Source organism: Bacillus rossius, chromosome 12 (genome assembly GCF_032445375.1).
Source record: "Bacillus rossius redtenbacheri isolate Brsri chromosome 12, Brsri_v3, whole genome shotgun sequence".
Taxonomy (NCBI): Eukaryota; Metazoa; Arthropoda; class Insecta; order Phasmatodea; family Bacillidae; genus Bacillus; species Bacillus rossius.
Genome location: NC_086339.1, coordinates 38,457,433 through 38,481,155, shown reverse-complemented (window position 1 = coordinate 38,481,155; position 23,723 = coordinate 38,457,433). Strand labels below are relative to the sequence as shown.

At 39.4% G+C, this 23,723-nt stretch overlaps 1 protein-coding gene across 1 annotated transcript in view; it reads right to left on the bottom strand.

Annotated features, from left to right (window-relative positions):
* LOC134537960 (uncharacterized) overlaps nt 1–23,723 on the bottom strand; it is a 42,014-nt gene that overhangs the window by 4,703 nt on the left and 13,588 nt on the right. The window contains exon 3 of the mRNA XM_063378979.1: nt 8,757–8,900. Within this exon, the coding sequence (XP_063235049.1) occupies nt 8,757–8,900 (144 nt within the window). The remainder of the gene's footprint in view (nt 1–8,756; nt 8,901–23,723) is intronic.

Genomic DNA, 23,723 nt, shown 5'->3' with positions numbered 1-23,723 from the left:
AACTGATGTATTTCTTGACAATGGAATATCACTTGCGTTGCCTGTTAACAAGTTTCTGATTTCAAATGGGTGTTGGGTTGTTGTAGAAAACACCAAAACAACGGATTCTTGAAAAAAAGTTTTCAAGGCAGTCTTGATTCAACCGAGACGTCAGTATGTAGGTTGCATTTTTTTTCTTCATGTCCTGGAACAGTCCAATGAGCGACTTAATAGATATTCGCCTGCACCTTCTCGTTCTGGTGCCAGCGCCTGCTCTAGCTGGTGCCTGCGCTTGCTCCTGCAGGTGCCTGCGCCTGCTCTTGCACCTGTTCCTACAGGTGCCTGCGCCTATTGCTGCTTCGGCAGGTGCCTATGTCTGCTTCATCTTCGGGAAGGACCTGCGCCAGCTCCGGCAAGGATCTGTGCCTGCGCCAGCTCCGGCAGGTGCCTGCACCTGAACTTGTTCCGGCAGGTGCCTGCACCTGAGCCTAATCCCGCAGGTATTTGCGCCTGAGCCTGCTCCGGCAGTTGCCTGCATCTGAGCCTGCTCCGGCAGGTCTCTGCGCCTGATACTACAGCTGCCTGCGCTTTCAACTGCTCCAACAGGTAATGCGCATGCTCCTGTAGGTGCCTGCGCCTGCGCATGCTCCTGTAGGTGCCTGCGCCTGCGCATGCTTCTGCATGTGCCTGCAGGTGCTAGCGTCTGCGCCTTCCCCTGCCTGCACCTGCCCCGGGAGGTGATTGCGCCTGCCCCTGCTCGTGCCTGCGCCTGTGCCTGCTCCTGCACGTGCGTCTGCGCCTGCTCCTGCGCCTGCGCCTGCCTAAGTTTGGAATGAGAAAATAAATAAAATTTGGCTTTCCTGTACACTATCAAATCCATTATTATTATTATTGTATAACTGTCTAAATATTGACTAAAACTATTGTTAAAATACATTTTTGTTTACCTATATATTACTGCAAGGAGTGAAAATAAAATTGTTTGAAGGTAAAAAAAATTATTACTTTTTAAAAATAGATATTCTATCCTATCCGTTAAAATTTATTGTATGAACCCTAAACTTCACCTATAACTTTGGCTGAAACAAATTTTGATGAAACGAATTATTACCGTTAAAACATGGGTTGAAATTAAAACAATGAAAACTTTCTTATCATATTGGTTTGAATTTATTTTAAACCAACTTATTATTTTATAAACCTTGGTGCGAAGTAACGTTTTATAGTGCAAGAGATGACAAATAGTGTTTGGACGTAAAAAAATTAAATAATTAACTTAGTTGTTTATGAAATGAAATTCGTTCTAATTTATTCAAGTCTATGTTGTGAACTATTCAATGCTAGATGCATTGTTTAAAAATATTAGTAATATTTTTGCTGCTTGGAAAATATGCAAATATTTAATCCATCATTTTGTAACATTAGATAACATAAATATGTTATATACATTCAGTTCTTAAAATGTTCCATATATTTATATAAATCCTGAATATATTTCCAGGATAAATAGGTACTTCGATTATCTACCTGCGCCTGTAAACGGTGGCAAAAATAATTTTTATTTTATTTAACCGACTGCAGTTCTTATGTAGGTGAGGATTGCAACATATTCATATATATATAATGCATATTGTCTATATATGTAATTTATATAATCTTATTTACAGTGATTGGAATAAGTAGAGTTATAGGTAAACTCTAATATGTAAACTATACCTGTTCCGATCACTGCATAAAACATTAACCTTTAAATTGCTCGTGTAAATAAATACACATATAACAAAATTGTTTTATAAATATAAAAAACCCACATCCCTCGTATCTCGGACACGGCTCTAACGATTTGGAATAAAATATATATTTAATCAACGTTTTTCTTTTAAAGTATATCAAAATATGTGTCGTCCCGGAAAACCCATGATTTTACAACAAAAAAGTAAGACGCCGAGGGAAGTTCGGTCGCCCAGGTATTTATATAATAATGTTCAGTTAGCTCAACAAGGTTACGGTTTGTTTGCAGGATGTATTTAGAAACTGATTTTAGATAACAGATTTATGTACAAACATATACTTAGTGTTATATTAGCTTTTTTTTAAATGTTTCAAGTTAATTTTTTAGACATGTCATAGAAGTATAACTTCTAGCGTGTGCAGAAACTTAATAGTATTAACTATTAAATGGATTTGAAAGAAGATAGGCAGTATTTTAATAACATGCCCGGTTGAAAGCATGGCTGTGTAGGACTGCAACATTTAGTTCGAAAATTCCTGAAACATATCGCCACGTTCGTAATATTTTTTTAGAGAACCAACAAAATATTGAGTATCTTTGACGACATGTTCGTCGCAACACAATTCTTGAGGCTAAAAAATTATACATATTTTTTAAGTTGCTTTTATCTCTTTTTGTGCAGTTTATCAATAAATTGAACAATTATATTATTTATCACGCTTGGCGTTATTTTTTTAGAATTCCTTGTTAAATTTGTGGTCAGTGTTCCGTATTATAAGTTTATTTGCAACATGAGAACACATTAATTTGCTCGTTACCGAGGTTATAGGCCTACATATCGCCGCCTGAGTATTGGAGTGTTCTATGTCCACTTTTTAGGTTTTTTATGATATGGACACGAAATTAATATTAGTATTCATTTGTACTATATCCACACATGTCTGCGCACATAAAAATGTTTGTTCTTAATTTAAGACCAATATTAATTTGTTCTATGTCATGATATTCATAGTTGTTTGAACTTTCAAATGCTTATATCTCAGTTCCGACTTCAATGGACATAGAAACTCCAATTCTCAGGCGACGATATGTATACACATCACTGTTGAGTAATGAAGGACCCGCTCACAATATCCCCCCCCCCCCCTCTTTTTTAATCGCGTCACGAACGCAATGATGTTTTAACTAACATTTGCGCATTTTTTAGGTTTTTTTTTTCTTAATACGTTTGTGTAATTTTTCAGATACGCTCAAGTTGGTACAATGATTTTTAAGAAGAAACATTAAATTTTCCTCAAAATGGTTCAGCAAAACAAATTTGTTTAGTTGGATAGCTGTCTTAAATTTAGTGTGAATGTAATGGCAAGAAACATTTTATTTCTAGTTGGTTGTTTCGGTTTCTCATTCGTTTGAAAACCTTTTATTCAAAATAATGTGATGATTTTTGTACATCGCGTCTTTCGTATAGAATCTGTCACGCTATTGTGATCCTACATCTATATATGCCTCTTGAACCGTATGCGTGCTTCGAACAAGGTAGAACTGATAACTGGTTGCAAATACAAAAACCAAAAATAAAGTGGCTATCGTGCTAAAGTTTACTATTACATATGTGGAAAACGTAACGAAAATTAACCAAATTTATTATTACTAACCGCCAATTTAAAACACACATCCTTTTACGAGACGTTAAATCAAGGAACTACATACTTTTATTGACATGTTACCAACCTAGCTGTGTGTGAACCAGAGTGTAATCGTGTTATTTTATCCCCAGTTTGTCGCCAGTGATTTATTTCAACAGGGTGATTTCAGAAGTGTTCAGATGTCTCGATGGGGTGTATTTGTTTGAACCTGAATTTTTTCCGTATAAAGTCGGTTCGCTGTCAAAAGAAAGCTTTACATTATTATTCTGGCCCGTGTGTGCCCTTTCACTTAACGTGTAAAACTAGCATTATCCACGGGCCTATTGGTTCCTTGCGTACCACGTGTTAAAAAGTCGAAAATTTGCACTTGTAGAAAAAAGAAATAACTTTGTTTTAAATTTTTTTTGAATTTAAAATGATGTAAAAGTATTTTTAATCTACATATTCAGTGGATACCTATTTTAATAATTTGCTATCTATAAACCGAGTTGCATCTATGCTTGGTTAGTTAAACTAACATGTGCAGTTATTATGCATAATAGGGGATCTTTAATGCATTTACATCATAAGAAAATCTTTTAGCCTATAATATATACTCACTATTAACAATGTAACCAGCTATGCTGTTTACAGAAGAAATATATAACAATTTTTTTAATAGAAAAAATGGTCTCAGACTTTTTGACCTTTTTGGTATAAAAAAAAATAATTACAACGGAATATTTACCACTGCGTGGTTTATAAAATTTCAAGATTAAAGGCTATTGTACACGTTTAGGAGGAACGATAAACAAGGGTACAGTGCGGCTTTAAATTATGTTTATAAGCTAATGAGTGGCTCAAATGTGCCTCAAGGCTTCCCTTTTGCTTAAATAGTTTATTTTATACTTAGTTTTGCCTTGCATGAACTTGACTTAATGTTTTATTTTTAATACCTGTAGGCCTACATTCAACACTTAACTTATATACTCAAAAGAAAAATTTCATTTATGACTTTCGCGGCAATGTAGCGAGCGTGCAACAGAACTTCTTGGCTTGATGTTTTATAAGTGTTAACCGTTTAATGTACTTTCTGCGAGATCCCGTAAGGGGGGGGGGGGGGCAGGCTAAACAACCCCCCTCCCCCGGAATTATAAACCCTCTCACTGCGGAGGCAATCGTAACTGTGAAACGGGGACGATAAACGTAATAATAACAACGCCAAAACTATATTTTAAGACCCTGTCTTACACGCCATGTTGATTTTTTTTAATTTAAGGCTTTTTTTTATAAACTGTGAACCCGATACCTCCCTCACATTTGTTCTCTCACACATAATTCCAACTGATATTCACTTAGTTTAATATAATGGGTGTAAAAAATAAGCGCGCAAGTCTTCGTAATAAACATCTCTTGCTCGATATTTTACACCCACGATATTACATATTTATATTTGTGGCAGAAAGAGCTCATGCAAAGGAGACATTGGGTTAAAATTTTTTTTTTAGAAATAGCCCTTAAAGAAGGAAGACGAAAAATAAACGAAAAAAAAAGTCAACATGGTTTGTAAGACAGAGACTAAGGAAATTCTTCAAATACTATAAATATCTCCGCCTATTGCAAGCATACAGTGAGATGACGCCTCGTGTCTGTGAACACTCTGCCCAAACCCTTGCGCCTCCTACACAGCGAATCCCTAAGACGCGCTGCAGAATATAGGCACGGTGTTAAGCTTCTATAACAAACGCGTCGTGGAATTTAAAGGAAAAAAAAAAAGTTTCCTCTCGATGCGAAAGCCGCACACTGTTAGAAAGTACAATAAATTCAAGGACTTTTCGACGAATAATTAAACTGAAATGAACGAAGAGTTTTTCGTAAGTTCAAATCACTGACTTTCGACCTCCGAGTTGTACGATTCGTTCAAAATATACACATTTTTTTTTTGACGTGACAACGTCTAATAAATCGATGAACGCCGGCTACACGCACGAAAAAGTGTCCCGTTACGCACATTGTTCCGTTACGCACATTGTTCCGTTACGCACATTGTTCCGTTACGCTCATTGTACGCTTGCGCCGCATCTATCTCTCTTCCACTCGACTGTTTATAAAGTGAAGTGAAAAGTTAATGTGGTTTTCATTGCTTACTACAACAACAATTTCGGCAATAAAGGTTAATTATTCATGCATTTTAAAAATCTGATCACTAGTATAATTTCAAGTATTTATTCTTTTATTATTAAAATAAAAATAAATATTATTCAATTTTATTCATAAAGTATGCAATCATTTCATCAGTGTTTTGTTATGACGTCGTCACATTAAACTATCGTCCGTAAACCGACTTTACAGACAACCAATTTTTTTTTTGCAGTAGACTCGACCAGTTTTTTAATGTTTTGATAATATTACAAGAACATTTTTTTTTTTGGAATAATGTTCAAAGTGAGTGAACTCAATGTCGGTAAACTTAAAAGAAGATAGCCGTGAATTTACGAAGAATCCTGGATGATGTGAAACCAGCATTCTTGGTGAATTGAAGGTGGGCATTTTCAACAGTGTACTTGAAGGCGCCTGTGACGCGAGCGGCCGATCAAAGCGCAGAATGAGAGTGAGAGTGAGAGTGAGAGAGAGAGAGTGAGAGAGAGTAAGGACGCGGCATAAAGAAGCTCGGGCGAGCGACTCGCAGTCGCCACTTTCCTAGAAGCTGCGAGAAGCTGCGAGAAGAGAAGAGGTTGCTTCGCGCGTCCGGATAAGAACCTTGTTCTTCTGGGTCTCGGAAGCGACCCTTTGTGGCCTGACCTCGGGTGTCGAAGGCCTCTCGTCAAGAGAGGAGGCGGTACACGTGCCGACGACCACGCTTCTCAAGGGCTGGCGGGGGAGGGGGAACACCACGACGGGAAGCCTAAGATGTACATCAAGTTCTGTCCCTGCCCGAACACGCCCGAATATTCACCTTCGGCCAACCTCGGGTTTATTTATATATATATTTATATTTCTCTGTTTATTTTAATGTAGCTATACTAACCTAACTAACAGTCAATAGTGTTTTAAAGTGTTTTATTGTAGCTAACCTAACCGACCACTTCTAATATTTGAATTCATTTTTCCTGCGCAAAAATATAACAAATCCCGAGATTGGCCGAAGGTGAATATTCGGGAATATTCGGGCCGGGACAGAACTTGATGGGCATCTTAAGCTGGAATCACAATGCCCCGACGGCCCCGACACGACAGGCCCGACAAACTGTCGTGCAGCATCTCAGCACGACAGATTTAAAAGCGCAGGGTCACAATACCACGACAAAAATAACCCGACGATTTTCAATTTGGCCTTCGGCAAATCGTGCCAAGCTAAATACTTCAATTAAAATGCATTATAGAAAGCGCTAAAAACAAAGTAGGCTCTTTTATTTATTATTGACAGTTGAAGTGCAAAAAAAAAAACATTTAGTCGTCTGCGATACGAAGTAAGGTTAATTTGATTTGTAAAACAGAGAGTAGTTTATTATAGTTACAAGGAAACAAGATAAAGATATGTCAGTGAGGGACAGAAAAATACTCCTGATGTTAGCTGTGCGAAGAATTAAAAAGAAACGAAAAATTAAAAGATGGATTCTAAAATAACGTCTTTAACCATAAACACGATGATATCTGTTAATGTTTATACAAACAGACTAAGGCAAGCTACAAATTTTTCAATTCACCCACACTTGAACCAAAATTTCACTTTTCAGCAAAAAGATTTACCAAGTAGGTAAATATTTTTGAAATTTAGTTCTGTGCTGTTTCCTTTCCGTTGCCGTTTTCTTTTCTGTCGGGCAGCCCGACACGACGGAATTAGAAATAGAATCTATTCCTTGCGGGCCGTCGGGGTGCGTATATTGTCGGGCTGACGTCACGGTGAGCTTGTATTTCATTGGCTATTGAACTTGTCGGGCCTGTCGTGTCGGGGCCGTCGGGGCATTGTGATTCCAGCTTTAGGCTTCTCCAACTGTAGCTGGGCGTTCGCCACTCTGTCACTACATGTGTGGTCGAGCTGTGAACAACACGGACTGTGGTTGTTTCTGCAGTGAAGAAGTTGAACCCGCCCAGCGCAGGAGGAGGATATGAGGCGTTAAAGGGGGGGCTCTAATGTCGACATGAGTCAGGAGTGGCAGTCGCAGTTGCCGAAACAAAAATATGAGCAGAATGAAACCAAACATAAATTATTTAAGGCATCTAAAATGAAAGACTTAAAGAATCGAAGGCCAAAATCTAATGCTGTGGGGCAAAATGACTACGAATCACAACACCAGCATGTATTGAACTTGGGTATAAATGCAAACTATGACTAGAAATTACAATGTGCTGCAAAACGACAAAAAGATAATACCTATTTATAAAAAATTCCCCATTTGCTAGATCGATTTAAACAGTGCTTATTATACCTTAAAGCGCTTGGCGCAAGCTACGAAATAGAATCATTATTTTATAAAAAAAAATAAAAAACAATGAGTACCGATAGAAAATATAAAGATAAAATACCATGAAAATGTCTCATATCAGTCCTACACGCCAAAGTTTTGCGTGAGTAAGTCTTACATATACAAGCAAATAGGCCTAATAAAACATACAATTACAAAATTACAAAAACACTAAAATTGAAAGTTTCTCATTGGAGCCGAAAACTCGTTGACTACAAATGAGTTTATAGTGACGGGCGGCAATAATGATTGATAGCTGCCTGATTTACTCTTAGAACAAACATGGCTTTTTCTTACGAGGTCAAGTCCAAAAGCATTCACTGTCAATGTGCAGTGAAAATAATGGTTACATACATACTGTTCACACGCATACATTTCACAAGAGAAACACGAGCGAACGCCTCAAAAAACGTGTAAACAGTCTGTCGCAGAATGCACATACAGCGCGACGAAACTTCTTTACCAAACTCAAAGTCAATTTCATGAGTTCTCCTTTACGCCAGCGGTTACTAATTCGAAAAAAAAAATATACTTCCACAGGGGCAAACTAAATTATCGCTATGGCTTTCGAAATTATAAAGGGTGGCAGTAGCACTAAACGCATGCCAATGTGCAAAGAGATTTATGTCCAACCATACTTTAGGCAGGCAAAAATTTTACGAATGCCAAAATCAGCTTGATGGGTTCCAAGACGATTAAAATAGCAGTAGAAACAAAAGCCATTTAAAAAATGCCCACAGTAATACTCAAAATGGCAGTAATCGAAAATGCCACACCTGCTAAAGTTTTAACGCACTGTGATACAGCACCTTTTTTGCGACGAGCTAGGAAAAGCGAGCTGGCAAACGAAATTGTTAGGTTCACCGAAGTATGTGTGGCATTTTAAATATAGTCAGGACACACGCCCAACACAGCCCGATGCCTGGCCGCAAAGTGCACTAGGTGACTGCTTACTTGTAAGAACGTAGCGGCTCAGGTGCTCCTCCAATGGGCAGGTCCTGCTTCTTCGCTGCAGAGACAAAGTCGTGGACACGACCACAGCTCGACCAGACTCGCCTGAGTCCCGCGTATAATGACACATGACAAAATGTCAGCTCACTGTAAACAAAAATTCAGGAAACTTAAAATCTTAACAGTCATAAACGAGTATATACCAAAAATACTCTTATTCATACATAAGGAGAAAAGATATTTAAAAAAAAAAACCTGATATTAATTTATACAACACAAGAAACTCCAATAAATTGAGGATAACAGTCCATAATACCAGTCAGTATGAAAAGGGCACAAATTACATAGGCATAAAAATTTACAACTTATTGTCACAAAATCACAAATATAACCGATTTATTTATATTCAAAATAACAATCAAACAACTTCCTACTCTCTGATAGAATTCTTTGACCTAATAACAGATAAGAAATCTAAATCCGGTAAGTTTTATTTAAATAGCCTACATTAAAAAACGAGAGTAGTATATGAATGGGGCTCCGAGCGCAGGCTTCAGGATGTGGAGCCGGGAGCCGGTGTCCGCCATCTTGGATTGTGACGTCACGGTGGCCATCTTGGACGAGCGTAACGGGACACAGCGTAACGGGACAAGTAGATCACGGCGGCCATCTTGGATCCGCCATTTTGGATGACGTCATTGTGTTCTCGAAAATTACGGCATTTTGTTTTCCGCCATTTTGAATTATGACGTCACCGTTGCAGTTTCCGTTACGGCCGCCATCTTTAAAATCTTTATTTATTATCCGATTTTCATGAAATTTTTTTTAAAATTTATAAAAAAAATTAAATAATAAAATTTTAACAAAGTTTTTATAAAAAACAAACATTTACGACACAGAGCTCGGAGTCCTCGGTTCGACCCGATGAGGGTAAAAAAAAAAATAAAAATGGCGACCGATTCTTCCCCCTAGGTGAATGCTAGCAGACTGACCCCCACCACTTATATCAATGCACATATACCATCAGGTAGTTTGACGTCATGTCCGCCATCTTGAAATTTGGACGCCATCTTGAAAATCCGCAATTTTTATGTTAGAAAATCGGGATAAATTACAAAATTCATCAAAAAATTAACTTATACGAATTCTGATTGATTATATCGATCACCGTCCTCGGTTCGAACCCGGTGAGTGCAAAAAAACTAAAAATGGCGACAGGCTCCTTCCTCAATGGTGGATGCAGGCAGACTGACTCCTACCACTTTTTCAAAGCATATATATATCGTCAGCTGGTATGACGACACGACCACCATCTTCTCTTCGTCCGCTGGAGATCACCATCTTGTTTTCGTCCGCTAGAGTGTGCTGATACCATGTTAGTACAATAATCTGATCACCACACCTTTGACCTTGACCTTGAACTTTGACCTTAACCTTGAAATTTGACCTTGAGCTTTAACTTTACCTTGACCTTGAACTTAAACCTTGAGCTTGAACTTTGACCTTGAGCTTGAACTTTGACCTTGACCTTGCATTTTACCTTGACCTTGAAATTTGACCTTAAAATTTGATCTTGACCTTGAAATTTGACCTTGTCCTTGAAATTTGACCTTGTCCTTGAAATTTGACCTTGTCCTTGAAATTTGACTTTGTCCTTGAAATTTGACTTTGTCCTTGAAATTTGACTTTGTCCTTGTCGACCATCATGGATCCGACATTTTATGTTCAGTACATGCTACCAGGAGCCACCACCTGCCGGAGTACGCCATCCTATGTGTGTGTACTTGTATTATAGAGTACATTTCCATGTGGATAATTTTATTCTAACCCGCTACAGTGCAGTAATCATTTATTATGGTGCCCCCCGCCATCTTGAAATTCGGCCGCCATCTTGAAATCATGTAATAATGTAGCTATAAAAGCGGGAAAAAATCCAAAATTCATTAAATAAATCACTCATTAATTTACATATTGATTCGATCGATTCCCGTCCTCGGTTCGATACCCGATCGATGCAATAATGTTTAATTTTATGAAAAAATAATAATTTCAATAAACCATGTTAAACTTTCGTAAAGAGACTTTAAATCCTCTACTACCATCATCCTATCAGACATCAAGACCACCATCTTGAAATCATGTAATAATGTAGCTAGAAAAGCGGGAAAAAATCCAAAATTCATTAAATAAATTTGTAATCCATATAATGATTGATTGGATCGACTACGGTCCTTGGTTCGATCCCTGGCCGATACAAAACAACTTTAATTTAAAAAATACTAAAAAAGTGTTAGGTTCGAGAAAATAAAAACACCACAAAATCTTTTAAAAAAATTTTATTACATAAATTCAATACACTACTACCAGTACAAAAAAAACACTGACAAATTACCAAAGCCTTTTGGATTCCTCGTTTCAAACAGTCTTCTTATTGTACGGACTAAGCCTTTTACATGACTTTAAATGTCTATCCGATCCGTTCATTACCGCAGCCAGAGACGGACTGAAGTCTATATCACCAGGGTCTCACTTATATAGACTCATCAGTCGGTACAACACAAGAGTCAAAACAAGAACCATGTTCATTATGCTCACACTTAACTTTCTCGGAGAAATTTTTTATAATGAAGATGTAAGCTATCAAGACGTGAAATTAGTTTTTTGCACTTATTGCACTGAAATTGTATTCTTTTAACATTATTAGAACAACTGCTTCTTTCATGTCTGCGAGCATTTGAGGTGATAGTAAATGATGCGTCACAGTATTTGCACTGACGCAATGTACGCTCTTCATTTGTTGAAGAATCCATTGCTGACGATGAAACTTCGGATGATGGTGGCATCACATCTGTTGAAATCTCCTCCAATGTTGACGCCGTCGTTGCCAACGGGACCTGCACCTTCTCCATCGTAGCTGTCGTCAAGGTTCCCGTAGACGATGGTACAACCTCCGAGTTCGACGTTAAAGACGGTAAAGATGCCATCGAGGTCTCAAGAACAGCTAATTGACACGACTTATGCACCAGAAGAAACAAACTAGGTGATCCTTACACCGCCGACGTCAGTAACAAACTGAGCATCCTGCTGTCTTGGACTCGCTTATATACATGCCCCGTATGGAATAATACGCTAGTCAATTCAAGAACCATTTACAATAATACTAGAGTCAAATATACAAATTAAAAAAAGAGGATCATTTGATCGAAAAAAAATTCGATCTCTCCAATATACGCCAGGCTCCAAGAGCTACAATTCACGTCATCAGATCCATCTACATTTTGCTCCTATGCTTCAATTGACCATTAGCTGCAAGTGCTCCAACAGCTCCATCAGCTCCAACACGCAATGTACGCAATGTACGCGCAATACATGCAATTTACACGCAATAAATGTAATGATTACACAGTACACACAGGAAACGGAACGTACACACAGTACACACAGGAAACTAAACGTACACACAGTACACACAGGAAACTAAACGTACACACAGTACACACAGGAAACTAAACGTACACACAGTACACACAGGAAACGTAACGTACACACAGTACACACAGGAAACGTAACGTACACACAGTACACACAGGAAACGTAACGTACACACAGTACACACAGGAAACGTAACGTACACACAGTACACACAGGAAATGTAACGTACACACAGTACACACAGGAAACGTAACGTACACACAGTACACACAGGAAACGTAACGTACACACAGTACACACAGGAAACGTAACGTACACACAGTACACACAGGAAACGGAACGTACACACAGTACACACAGGAAACGGAACGTACACACAGTACACACAGGAAACATAATGATCACACATACAGTAGCGGAAACACACACAGGCTTAGTTGGAAATCAGAATACAAGAAATAAAAACATTAAATTTTTACTTTCAATATTTTATTACTTCTCAACATTACGCAAATACAAGTAAAAGAAGCCATTATTGTATGTAGCCTGCTTTCCTCAGTTCTTTTAGTATGAAGGATATTTCTTTGATGCACGGATAGTTTCCTGCACAAAGCGAGCCATGTAGAAGTCTTAGCCGGTCAACCAATATGTTTGGATCTTTCCATGATGTGTAATCAATCTCTTCTACCACCATCTTACTTGCTTGTTTATTATACATACTTTTAATATCACAATCGTCCCAGTGATCATAATAAGCATTATCAGATTTATTTATTATAACACGACGTTTCCATCGTTTCGGTCTCAGGACATCTCCACATTCTTCGATCTTGTCAGCTCTCGGTGCTTCATCACAGTCTATGCCTTTGTCAGCAGCCTCAGAGTCACTGTAACAATCACTGTAGAAGACAACCTCTTCACCCAGGTTACTGTATGAATTCGTTATCGATGATGTCGAAGTGTCTTCATCGTCTTCATGCTTCCTTTTTAGGAGTCCATCATTTTTACAAAGAATGGAGGATCTACTGAATATAGGCTTGAATGTATTCTCACTTTTCACGGTGTTGATACTTCCATTAGTTTCAGTCTTCCCGAAGCCATTAGCATCCTTCAATTTATGTTCTTCCTCACGATCGGGTGAGCTAATACCATCACGCTCAGGACAAGGAAAATTATTGTCATAATGCAGATCACTCTTCTTTAGTCTAGTGGATTTATCGGTGTCCTCTATGCCGTAAGTAGTCTTGACTTTACATGTTCTACCATGTCTTTTTAACCTGTCAATTCGTGTTAACAACCTGCTACAACGATTACAGCTTAACATGTTGCGTAGTGGGTTTCTAGCACAATCATTCTTCTCATGACGTCTAGCATTCCTTCTCATGACAAAATCCTTGCCACAGTGTCTACAGCGGCTTCCTTCCGATTCAGCTATAGATAACAAACCACGATCCATGGTAGCTTCTGTGACTAATATTAGATACAAACTGTCAGTTTTCTCCAATTGGAACCATTTCTTAAATAGAGTTTTTGAAATATTTCATCAGCGAGAGTTAAGTTATCTAATGCAAAGCAAATTGATGCAAGTAGTTCCGGCTGTCGTCAACAGATGGCGCCACGTGTTGCTTGCAGGTAAATAATATATATTTCATTAATGTGGGATGCGGAACGCTCACTATCGATCGCAAAAGGAGGTTGGCTTCGATAGTATCCAAGGAGAAAAAAGTTCTTCCTTCCTGCTAGTGCTTCTCAGATTTCTCACGGTCCGCCATCTTGGATTACGACGTCACGGCGGCCATCTTGGATGGGTGTGACCTTGACCTTTGACCGAAACCGCAGGAATGATCGCAAGCACACTGATTAATTATCAAAATATTGATAAGAATAATCAGGAGCACACGGAGAAAACCGCCACAAGTTTTCTTTGATATCATTAAAATACAAAAAAAAATTAATAAAAAATAAAAAATAAAAACGAAAAAAATTCAAACATTCTGGCTTGTACTAGAACTCTATCTTTGCTCAACAATGAGAAGTTCACAAGCTAGCAGAATGATTGAATTTTTTTCGTTTTTATTTTTTTTTATAAATTTTTTTTTGTATTTTTTTAATGATATCAAAGAAAACTTGTGGCGGTTTTCTCCGTGTGCTCCTGATTATTCTTGCCAATATTATGATGGTTTTCTCCGTGTGCTCCTGATTATTCTTATCAATATTTTGATAATTAATCCGTGTGCTTGCGATCATTCCTGCGGTTTCTGTCAAAGGTCAAGGTCACACCCATCCAAGATGGCCGCCGTGACGTCGTAATCCAAGATGGCGGACCGTGAGAAATCTGAGAAGCACTAGCAGGAAGGACGAACTTTTTTCTCCTTGGATACTATCGAAGCCAACCTCCCTTTGCGATCGATAGTGAGCGTTCCGCATCCCACATTAATGAAATATATATTATTTACCTGCAAGCAACACGTGGCGCCATCTGTTGACGACAGCTGGAACTACTTGCATCAATTTGCTTTGCATTAGATAACTTAACTCTCGCTGATGAAATATTTCAAAAACTCTATTTAAGAAATGGTTCCAATTGGAGAAAACTGACAGTTTGTATCTAATATTAGTCACAGAAGCTACCATGGATCGTGGTTTGTTATCTATAGCTGAATCGGAAGTAAGCCGCTGTAGACAATGTGGCAAGGATTTTTTCATGAGAAGGAATGCTAGACGTCATGAGAAGAATGATTGTGCTAGAAACCCACTACGCAACATGTGAAGCTGTAATTGTTGTAGCAGGTTGTTAACACGAATTGACAGGTTAAAAAGACATGGTAGAACATGTAAAGTCAAGACTACTTACGGCATAGAGAACACCGATAAATCCACTAGACTAAAGAAGAGTGATCTGCATTATGACAATAATTTTCCTTGTCCTGAGCGTGATGGTATTAGCTTACCTGATCGTGAGGAAGAACATAAATTGAAAGATGCTAATGGCTTTGGGAAGACAAACTAATGGAAGTATCAACACCGTGAAAAGTGAGAATACCTTCAAGCCTATATTCAGTAGATCCTCCATTCTTTGTAAAAATGATGGACTCCTAAAAAGGAAGCATGAAGACGATGAAGACACTTCGACATCATCGATAGCGAATTCATACGGTAATCTGGGTGAAGAGAATGTCTTCTACAGTGATTGTTACAGTGACTCTGAGGCTGTTGACAAAGGCATAGACTGTGATGAAGCACCTAGAGCTGACAAGATCGAAGAATGTGGAGATGTCCTGAGACCGAAACGATGGAAACGTCGTGTTATAATAAATAAATCTGATAATGCTTATTATGATCACTGGGACGATTGTGATATTAAAAGTATTTATAATAAACAATTAAGTAAGATGGTGGTAGAAAAGATTGATTACACATCATGGAAAGATCCAAACATATTGGTTGACCGGCTAAGACTTCTAAATGGCTCGCTTTGTGCAGGAAACTATCCGTGCATCAAAGAAATATCCTTCATACTCAAAGAACTGAGGAAAGCTGGCTACATACAATAATGGCTTCTTTAACTTGTATTTGTGTAATGTTGAGAAGTAATAAAATATTGAAAGTAAAAATTTAATGTTTTTATTTCTTGTATTCTGATTTCCAACTAAGCCTGTGTGTGTTTCCGCTACTGTATGTGTGATCATTATGTTTCCTGTGTGTACTGTGTGTACGTTCCGTTTCCTGTGTGTACGTTCCGTTTCCTGTGTGTACTGTGTGTACGTTCCGTTTCCTGTGTGTACTGTGTGTACGTTCCGTTTCCTGTGTGTACTGTGTGTACGTTCCGTTTTCTGTGTGTACTGTGTGTACGTTCCGTTTTCTGTGTGTACTGTGTGTACGTTCCGTTTTCTGTGTGTACTGTGTGTACGTTCCGTTTCCTGTGTGTACTGTGTGTACGTTCCGTTTCCTGTGTGTACTGTGTGTACGTTCCGTTTCCTGTGTGTACTGTGTGTACGTTCCGTTTCCTGTGTGTACTGTGTGTACGTTCCGTTTCCTGTGTGTACTGTGTGTACGTTCCGTTTCCTGTGTGTACTGTGTGTACGTTCAGTTTCCTGTGTGTACTGTGTGTACGTTCAGTTTCCTGTGTGTACTGTGTGTACGTTCCGTTTCCTGTGTGTACTGTGTGTACGTTCCGTTTCCTGTGTGTACTGTGTGTACGTTCCGTTTCCTGTGTGTACTGTGTGTCCGTTTAGTTTCCTGTGTGTACTGTGTGTACGTTTAGTTTTCTGTGTGTACTGTGTGTACATTCCGTTTCCTGTGTGTACTGTGTGTACGTTCCGTTTCCTGTGTGTACTGTGTAATCATTACATTTATTGCGTGTAAATTGCATGTATTGCGCGTTCATTGCGTACATTACGTGTTGGAGCTGATGGAGCTGTTGGAGCACTTGCAGCTAATGGTCAATTGAAGCATAGGAGCAAAATGTAGATGGATCTGATGACGTGAATTGTAGCTCTTGGAGCCTGGCGTATATTGGAGAGATCGAATTTTTTTTCGATCAAATGATCCTCTTTTTTAAATTGTAGATTTGACTCTAGTATTATTGTAAATGGTTCTTGATTTGACTAGCGTATTATTCCATACGGTGCATGTATATAAGCGAGTCCTAGACAGCAGGACGCTCAGTTTGTTACTGACGTCGGCGGTGTAAGGATACCTAGTTTGTTTCTTCTGGTGCATAAGTCGTGTCAATTAGCTGTTCTTGAGACCTCGATGGCATCTTTACCGTCTTTAACGTCGAACTCGGAGGTTGTACCATCGTCTACGGGAACCTTGACGACAGCTACGATGGAGAAGGTGCAGATCCCGTTGGCAACGACGGCGTCAACATTGGAGGAGATTTCAACAGATGTGATACCACCATCATCCGAAGTTTCATCGTCAGCAATGGATTCTTCAACTAATGAAGAGCGTACATTGCGTCAGTGCAAATACTGTGACGCATCATTTACTATCACCTCAAATTCTCGCAGACATGAAAGAAGCAGTTGTTCTAATAATGTTAAAAGAATACAATTTCAGTGCAATAAGTGCAAAAACTAATTTCACGTCTTGATAGCTTACATCTTCATTATAAAAAATGCTCCGAGAAAGTTAAGTGTGAGCATAATGAACATGGTTCTTGTTTTGACTCGTGTTGTACCGACTAATGAGTCTATATAAGTGAGACCCTGGTGATATGGACTTCAGTCTGTCTCTGGCTGCGGTAATGAACGGATCGGATAGACATTTAAAGTCATGTAAAAGGCTTAGTCCGTACAATAAGAAGACTGTTTGAAACGAGGAATCCAAAAGGCTTTGGTAATTTGTCAGTGTTTTTTTTTGTACTGGTAGTAGTGTATTGAATTTATGTAATACAATTTTTTTAAAAGATTTTGTGGTGTTTTTATTTTCTCGAACCTAACACTTTTTTAGTATTTTTTAAATTAAAGATGTTTTGTATCGGCCAGGGATCGAACCAAGGACCGTAGTCGATCCAATCAATCATTATATGGATTAAAAATTTATTTAATGAATTTTGGATTTTTTTCCCGCTTTTCTAGCTACATTATTACATGATTTCAAGATGGTGGTCTTGATGTCTGATAGTATGATGGTAGTAGAGGATTTAAAGTCTCTTTACGAAAGTTTAACATGGTTTATTGAAATTATTATTTTTTCATAAAATTAAACATTATTGCATCGATCGGGTATCGAACCGAGGACGGGAATCGATCGAATCAATATGTAAATTAATGAGTGATTTATTTAATAAATTTTGGATTTTTTCCCGCTTTTCTAGCTACATTATTACATGATTTCAAGATGGCGGCCGAATTTCAAGATGGCGGGGGGCACCATAATAAATGATTACTGCACTGTAGCGGGTTAGAATAAAATTATCCACATGGAAATGTACACTATAATACAAGTACACACACACAGGATGGCGTACTCCGGCAGGTGGTGGCTCCTGGTAGCATGTACTGAACATAAAATGTCGGATCCATGATGGTCGACTAGGACAAAGTCAAATTTCAAGGACAAAGTCAAATTTCAAGGACAAAGTCAAATTTCAAGGTCAAGGTCAAATTTCAAGGTCAAATTTCAAGGTCAAGGTCAAATTTCAAGGTCAAATTTCAAGGTCAATGTTCAAGGTCAAATTTCAAGGTCAATGTTCAAGGTCAATGTTCAAGGTCAATGTTCAAGGTCAATGTTCAAGGTCAATGTTCAAGGTCAATGTTCAAGGTCAAGGTTCAAGGTCAAGGTTCAAGGTCAAGGTTCAAGGTCAAGGTTCAAGGTCAATGTTCAAGTTCAAGGTAAAATTTCAAGGTCAAGGTCAAAGTTCAAGGTCAAGGTCAAAGTTCAGGGTCAAGGCCAAAGTTCAAGCTCAAGGTCAAAGTTCAAGGTCAAGGTCAAATTTAAAGGCAAGGTCAAATTTGAAGGGCAAGGTCAAATTTGAAGGTCAAGTTCAAATTTCAAGGTCAAGGTAAAAGTTCAAGGTCAAGGTAAAGTTCAAGCTCAAGGTCAAATTTCAAGGTTAAGGTCAAAGTTCAAGGTCAAGGTCAAAGGTGTGGTGATCAGATTATTGTACTAACATGGTATCAGCACACTCTAGCGGACGAAAACAAGATGGTGATCTCCAGCGGACGAAGAAAAGATGGTGGACGTGTCGTCATACCAGCTGACGATATATATGCTTTGAAAAAGTGGTAGGAGTCAGTCTGCCTGCATCCACCATTGAGGAAGGAGCCTGTCGCCATTTTTAGTTTTTTTTTGCACTCACCGGGTTCGAACCGAGGACGGTGATCGATATAATCAATCAGAATTCGTATAAGTTAATTTTTTGATGAATTTTGTAATTTATCCCGATTTTCTAACATAAAAATTGCGGATTTTTAAGATGGCGTCCAAATTTAAAGATGGCGGACATGACGTCATACTACCTAATGGTATATGGGCATTGACATAAGTGGTGGGGGTCAGTCTGCTAGCACCCACCTAGGGGGAAGGATTGGTTGCCATTTGTTTTTTTTTTACCCTCACCGGGTTCGAACTAAGGACTCCGAGCTCTGTGTCGTAAACGTTTGTTTTTTATAAAAACTTTGTTAATTTTTATTATTTAATTTTTTTTATAAATTTTTAAATTTTTTTCATTGAAATCGGATAATAAATAAAGATTTTAAAGATGGCGGCCGTAACGGAAACTGCAACGGTGACGTCATAATTCAAAATGGCGGAAAACAAAATGCCGGAATTTTCGAGAACACAATGACGTCATCCAAAATGGCGGATCCAAGATGGCCGCCGTGACATCACAATCCAAGATGGCGGACACCGGCTCCCGGCTCCACAGCCTGAAGCCTGCGCTCGGAGCCCCATTCATATACTACTAACGAGGAGAAAAATATTGAGTTTTGTAAACTAACTATTCACTCTGAGCTTTAGACTTCAGTTTATACAATTTCTTATGTACCCATGTTTTTTTTTATCTCTCTTTCTTACTTTTAAAATGTAAAAATACTCTGTAATATCTATTTTTGTGGTTGTACAGTTTGTTTGTATATATGTATATATTTGTATTAATTGACTTGTTCTGTGAGTCCTTACCTCCATAGGAGATCCACAGAACAAAAATTGAATAAAAATAAATAAATAAATAAATAAGGAGCGCTCCTAGCGCCGCGCCGGTGGCGCCGTGCAGTGGCGTGGAATCTAAACACACACCGAGGCCGATAGTTTCGGTGCGCTGACAGCTGAGTCACGAATTTACCGGTATACTCATACACGAGGAAAAAGATCCCGCTCCAAACCAAATTAATTTAGGAAATCAAAAGAATTATAAATACGTAAGTATTTAAAAAAAAATGTGATGACAGAAAAACTAAACTTAATAAAACTTAAAACAGCAGCACGAGAGACACTGAGGCGTGCAGCACGCCTTAATTTCACTCCTTCAAAAAAAATTTGTTAAACCCTTCTAAAGCTAGAAAAGAGAATGAGCATTGTACAAAGTACTATAGCAGGCGCTCACGGACATACTTCGGAAAAAGGCAAGAGAGAAAGCACACAGCGTGAATCAAAGACCAGAAGAAAAAAAAAAAACCAAGAGTAAGACAAAGCAAAGACCACGAAAGACCAATAAAAACTTTGTACTGCTGCCACAAATACTTCTAAAGTCACACCAGGCAACCAAACAAAACTCGAAAGTTACGCCTGACAGTTAAAAACTTTTATACTAAAATTTGGCGTAATCCAGAGTGGGAAAAGATGGCAACGAATCTGATTAAATCAAACCCAGACTTAGTACTTTAGCTAAATCATTATTATTTATGTTCATTTTAATGTCTGTGTATTGTAATGTTTATAAATGTAGCAAAGCGACCACTTGCGAAATTAAATGGCCGTGACACCAGAATGAAACGGAAAATTCGCAAACAAATATTTGAAGCAACCAAAATAAACGTCGGGCTACGCAATGCTGCAACGGGACCGGAAATGCCGAATTATACGTCTTAAGTAGTCACGAACAGGAAAAATAGTCAGTGAATTTTAAAATGAGTAACTCTACGTCAACCAGGTAATAATAAGTCATTAATGCTGGAGTTCTGGTAACATAAATAATTCACCAACGAGCGAAACGGAAACAAAAAAAAAATATTAAAAAATAAGTGGTCAGATCACTTGACTTCTCCCATGGTAATCCGGGTTCGATACCCAGAGGAGTTCACTTCCATTTTTTTCTTTCTCACACGTGGAAAACGTGGTGGACGTTTTCTCCGCATCCATCGTGTCACTCTCACAGGGTCACGGCAGAAGCACTCACGCGACCATTCTCGGCCAGTGGCTCTCTGAAATAACTGATTATGCTACCGCCGTGTCCAGGATTGGACGCGAGAGCTTTAATTTTTCACTAGAAGCTATTCCCTTTAGCGGAAAACAAAAAATAACCACGAGATGTGTAACATCAAACCCCGGAAAATCCACGTGTTCTCATGTTGCAAATACACTTTATAATACGAAACTCTGGCACGAAGTTAAATGCGGAGTTCTTAAAAATAATGCCGAGTGTGATAAATATACTCAAGTTGTGTTTTTAACTGCATTTCTAGACGGGAATCACACGTAATTTCTGCACCCGCCGCTAGAATTCGTTTGCCGGAGCAGCTACGTCGACTATCGAATCATTCGATTCGCAGAGCGAAATTTGAAACTATACAATGAAACGGTTACGATAAAAGAAAAAAAAACTAAAAAAAAAGACTTAAACAAAAATTAAATCTCGGATTTGGACCTGATTTTACACATGGAATTTCATGAAAATACTAGCCATGTTGTTAAAATTCCTTAAACAGTTGCTACTGTAAAGTTTCCCTTTGGCTTTGTGAACTCTGATTCACGCCATCCTCCACAGATGGCAGCGCCGTGGTCACATGTCCTCTGGTGCCGTGTACCGAGGGGAAGCCTTCTTTTCACAGACGAGAGAGCCAAACGCCCGATCGTGCATCTTTTTTTTTTTTTGTTCATTGTAACTCATGATAACTAATGGTCAATTAGGTTAGGTTAGCTACATTATAAATAATACTTTAAAACATTGTGGACGGTTGATTTGGTCAGGATAGCTACATTAAATATACTGTGAAATCATGTAAACAGTTTCCTAGCGCTGGATAGCTACATATATTAAAAAAAGTTATTTGCTAAGCAACCATAAAATGATTTTACAGTATTTTTTAATGTAGCTATACTTAGGTACCTAATATAACCAACCATCCACAATGTTTCAAAGTATTTATAATGTAGCTAACCCATCCTAATCGACCGCAAAATTTAATGCCACACCGGGGGAGGGGAGGGGGGGGGGGAAAGCAAGCATGAACTTCGGGGAACTTCAGGTGTAGCTCTCTCGTCTGTGAAATGAAGGCTTCCCGTACCGAGAGCTGGCATGTCGCGCGCGAGGACAGAAGTGGGTCAGCTCGCAGACGCAAACTTGGGAACGCGCTGCTACTTTGAATATATATACTGTATAGAAGTCGCGAGTGGATAGGATTTACTCTACGTCTTTCAGAAGCGTACGATGAGCTGCTTGGGAACTTCACCGCTGCAGTGCGCTGCCGTAACGCCCTGTATCGTCTTAGTTGTTATTTACACGTTAGAGCGCAGCACTGTCGCCCGCTGTCATTCCCCCGCACCCCCCACCTATCATTCACTGCAGCTCAAGTTCGTTCAACAGGAGGGGGAAGGGGTGTTTGAAGAGTTCGACACTTGTCCGCCAGGGACCACCACAAGTCGATGCCCTGGAGATGGTGGCGATTGCGGCGGTGAATTAACCAACTACCTCAAACCGTATTAGAAATTTTAACCTGTTCTGGCGACTTCTATACAGTATATATATTCAAAGGCTGCTATGAACGTTTTTTTTTCCTTAACCTAAGTTAAAACTAAGTGTGTAAGGAAGGGGTCTAGGTAGGGAAGACTAAGTGCGTCTCAGGGCAAGCCCTATACGCTCTAAACATGCGGGTTTTTAACCATGCAGAAAAGGTCACGTGCATCATGTGCTAGGAGGGGATTGGCCAGCCATGGCAGACGTTTTCGCCATGACTAACTCCCCTCACTCTTAATTACAGACTAAAACTAGATAAGTTGGGCCCAGGTAAAACCTCCATAGACAGAGGGAAAACCCTGGGCACATACATGCGGGATGCAAAGGTCATGCATTATTACAAGCAGGTGGATTACAGGAATCGAAGGATGGTCCTGGAAGAAGAGTGGGGCGTGGTAGAAGTTCTACTATGCAAGGGGTGGGGCACTTGGACTTTTAGTCCGCATTGGTTTGGTCAGGTCTGGTCATTTTGGGGGCGGCTTATGCCGTTTCCCGTCGTGCTGCCAGTTAGCAGTCGTTGTGGCTGTGTAATATGATCGTGTAAGTGGGGCGGTCGCGAACTGTGGCGTCGGACTAGACTCCAGAGTGGTGACATAGCTTCAGGTCGACCTGTCGCCAGTAAAAGGCTGTCGGTCAGTTAGAGAAATTACCACCATCTGTCATTGAAAAGTCCTAGCTGCAGTACTACGCTGTGTGCGGCACCGAGGAAGGTGAGGGAGGTAGAAAAGGAGGGAGGGAGGGAGGGAGGGAGGGAGGGAGGGAGGGAGGGAGGGAGGTAGAGAAGGAGGGAGGGAGGGAGGGAGGTAGAGAAGGAGGGAGGGAGGGAGGGAGGGAGGGAGGGAGTGATTCAGCGCGAAGGCCGAGGTTCCTCCGGTCAGACCGACGACGGCTTCAACCCTTTACTTCTTCTTCTTCTTCCCCCCCCCTCCTCCAGCGCGACTCGACCACCAGCCCGCTTCCACCGAAACTTGCCTGTTCCGCGGCGGCGAGCGACAAAGGCAGACCGCTCATTAACTAATGAGTACGGAAAGGCACACGGATGATCCAGGCGAGCGCGCGGTTCACTGAGCCCCGGTCGCTTCCCGAACATCATCGAAATTCGCTGCTCGCTCGTGCAAATTCGCGGTTTGAAT